Here is a 2039-nt window from a genome sequence, read left to right on the forward strand (position 1 = left end):
CACCTTGTCGTGGTGTCCGGGCTTAGGAGCGGTGAAGCGAGGGGGCTATACTGGCGGGGAATCCTTTGATTCCCTGGCAGGGTCACCCATGCCAGGAAGGCCCTTCGCGGAGCTTCTGTACTAAGAGAGGAAATAGAGGAAGGAAAACCTCGAACAAAAACCGGGGGATCTTAGCCTCGCTTAGCACTTTTTGCCGGTGCAACTGGGATAGGGGAGTAAACCCTGACTGCAAATCCGGGGCGTCCGACTCCGTCAGCCACGGCGCAATCGGACTAGGGGAGTAAACCCTGACTACAAATCCGGGGTGTCCAGCTCCGAGAGGCGCTTTCGGGTCGGCCACTGGACTAAGGGAAGGAAAACCCTGACTCCAAACCCGGGCAGGACGGGCTCGTTACCTTTGGCCGGGAACCGTCCTAGGAGAGGAAACTCCGAAATAAAACCACCCCAGCAGCAAAATGGACTGTACACTAGAGGACGAAGATACCATACCGAACCAAGGCGAACGGACGCCTAGGTCCCGGCGACTCGGGGGTTCNGACCCTGCCCCTGGGCCGTCGTCATCAAACGAAGGGTTGGTTGCGCCGTGTACGGCAGGCGACGCAACCACCGATGCTACTGCTGAAAAGGANGGGGCCACGGCTAGCAACGCGGAAGAGACCATCGTCATTCCGGATGAGGACGAGGATTCAGCGATGGAAGAGCGGAGCGGAGAGAGAGAGAGAGAGAGAACAACGAAATTGTGGAGGAAGCCACAAGTATTTTCGGATGATGATTCTTCGGATATGGAGATACAGGACTCTTCGGCCAGTTGGGCTAGTACAAGCGCAGCGCAAAGNTTGGGCCTGGTCAGTAAGGCCGCAAAACCTTTCCTAAAAGAAAGCGGGGAAATNAGTTTTGCCATACCCGATAGTGACAGACGGAGGAAAATGAANATCCCAAAAACAAGCAAACGGCCGGCAAGCGGACGGGACCCGGTGGGCGGATCCTCAAAGGACAGCGATGAAGGAGAGGAGAGACCCATCAGCCCGTTTCGTAGTTACGCGGATGCACCTCCACAAAATATATATGCCTCTATGAAGAAACAACTGAAGGAAATTGCTANGTGCGAAAGAATTAGTAAGAGGCTGAAAGGTACGACACGAAAGTACATAAGGACGGCGTTGGAGAAGTTAGAGGCACAATCCGACGCGCTCGTGCAGCAGGCCCTGGATGTGGGGGACGAAACGCAAGTTCGACGACGACTGGAGGCTGCGAGCACGGAATGTGAAGCAATATCGCTAAATGCAGAATNTCGCAATATGAAGGCACAGATCGAAGAAATTCGAGCTAGTAAAGACCGTGAAATGCAACAGTTAAAGGAGAGAATAAGAACGTTAGAGCAAGAAAANGCGAATCTCAACGTGGAAATAATACGAAAAAATTTTGAGGGTATGACCAAAACACCGAATAAAAGCATCACGGAGAATAAAACAACGAGGACGTCTGAGAGCGATAAAGATAAAGTAACGGAGTCGAATNCTCCCAAAAAAGGGCCGGTAATTACATCGGTCGAGGTTGTAAAAACAGGATTTAAAACTCCTGCACCACTACCACAACGAGAGAAGCGAACAAGAGAGCCGAGGATAACATTGGCAAAGAAACAGATACCGTCAACAAGCAAGGAGAACCCTACACCAAATCCCAGTTTGGAGACCCGTGTAGAGGAAATGGCGCGAGTACTGCAGGGACTGCAAGAGTGTGTCGCACAATTGATGGGCGAGCTCCGTGCAAAAGCAAAGGGCACGACAACNCCAGCAAAAAGAGAGAAAGAGAGAGAGAGAGAAGAAGAGCGAGAGGAAAGCGATACGACCACGTGGACAACAGTGGTAAAACAAGGACGGCGAACAGTCAACGGTGGAACACAAGGAGCGATAGAGAAGAGGAACGAGAACGCATACGTACGCAAGGGCGGGTTCCGTTTGACCACAGTACGATTCGACACCGCTCGATTCGACACAGATTTATTCGACACCAAATTATTCGACACCGTACGATTCGAC

The 2039-nt window shown here is 51.9% G+C and overlaps 1 protein-coding gene across 1 annotated transcript in view; it reads left to right on the forward strand.

Annotated features, from left to right (window-relative positions):
• Nucleotides 1-455: 455 nt before the first annotated feature.
• The window catches only part of LOC109860977, a 6123-nt gene continuing 4539 nt past the window's right edge, over nt 456-2039 (forward strand). The window contains exon 1 of the mRNA XM_020440412.1: nt 456-1967. Within this exon, the coding sequence (XP_020296001.1) occupies nt 456-1967 (1512 nt within the window). The remainder of the gene's footprint in view (nt 1968-2039) is intronic.

The sequence above is a fragment of the Pseudomyrmex gracilis genome, unplaced genomic scaffold (assembly GCF_002006095.1).
Source record: "Pseudomyrmex gracilis isolate BER0280 unplaced genomic scaffold, ASM200609v1 scaffold_526, whole genome shotgun sequence".
Classification (NCBI taxonomy): Eukaryota; Metazoa; Arthropoda; class Insecta; order Hymenoptera; family Formicidae; genus Pseudomyrmex; species Pseudomyrmex gracilis.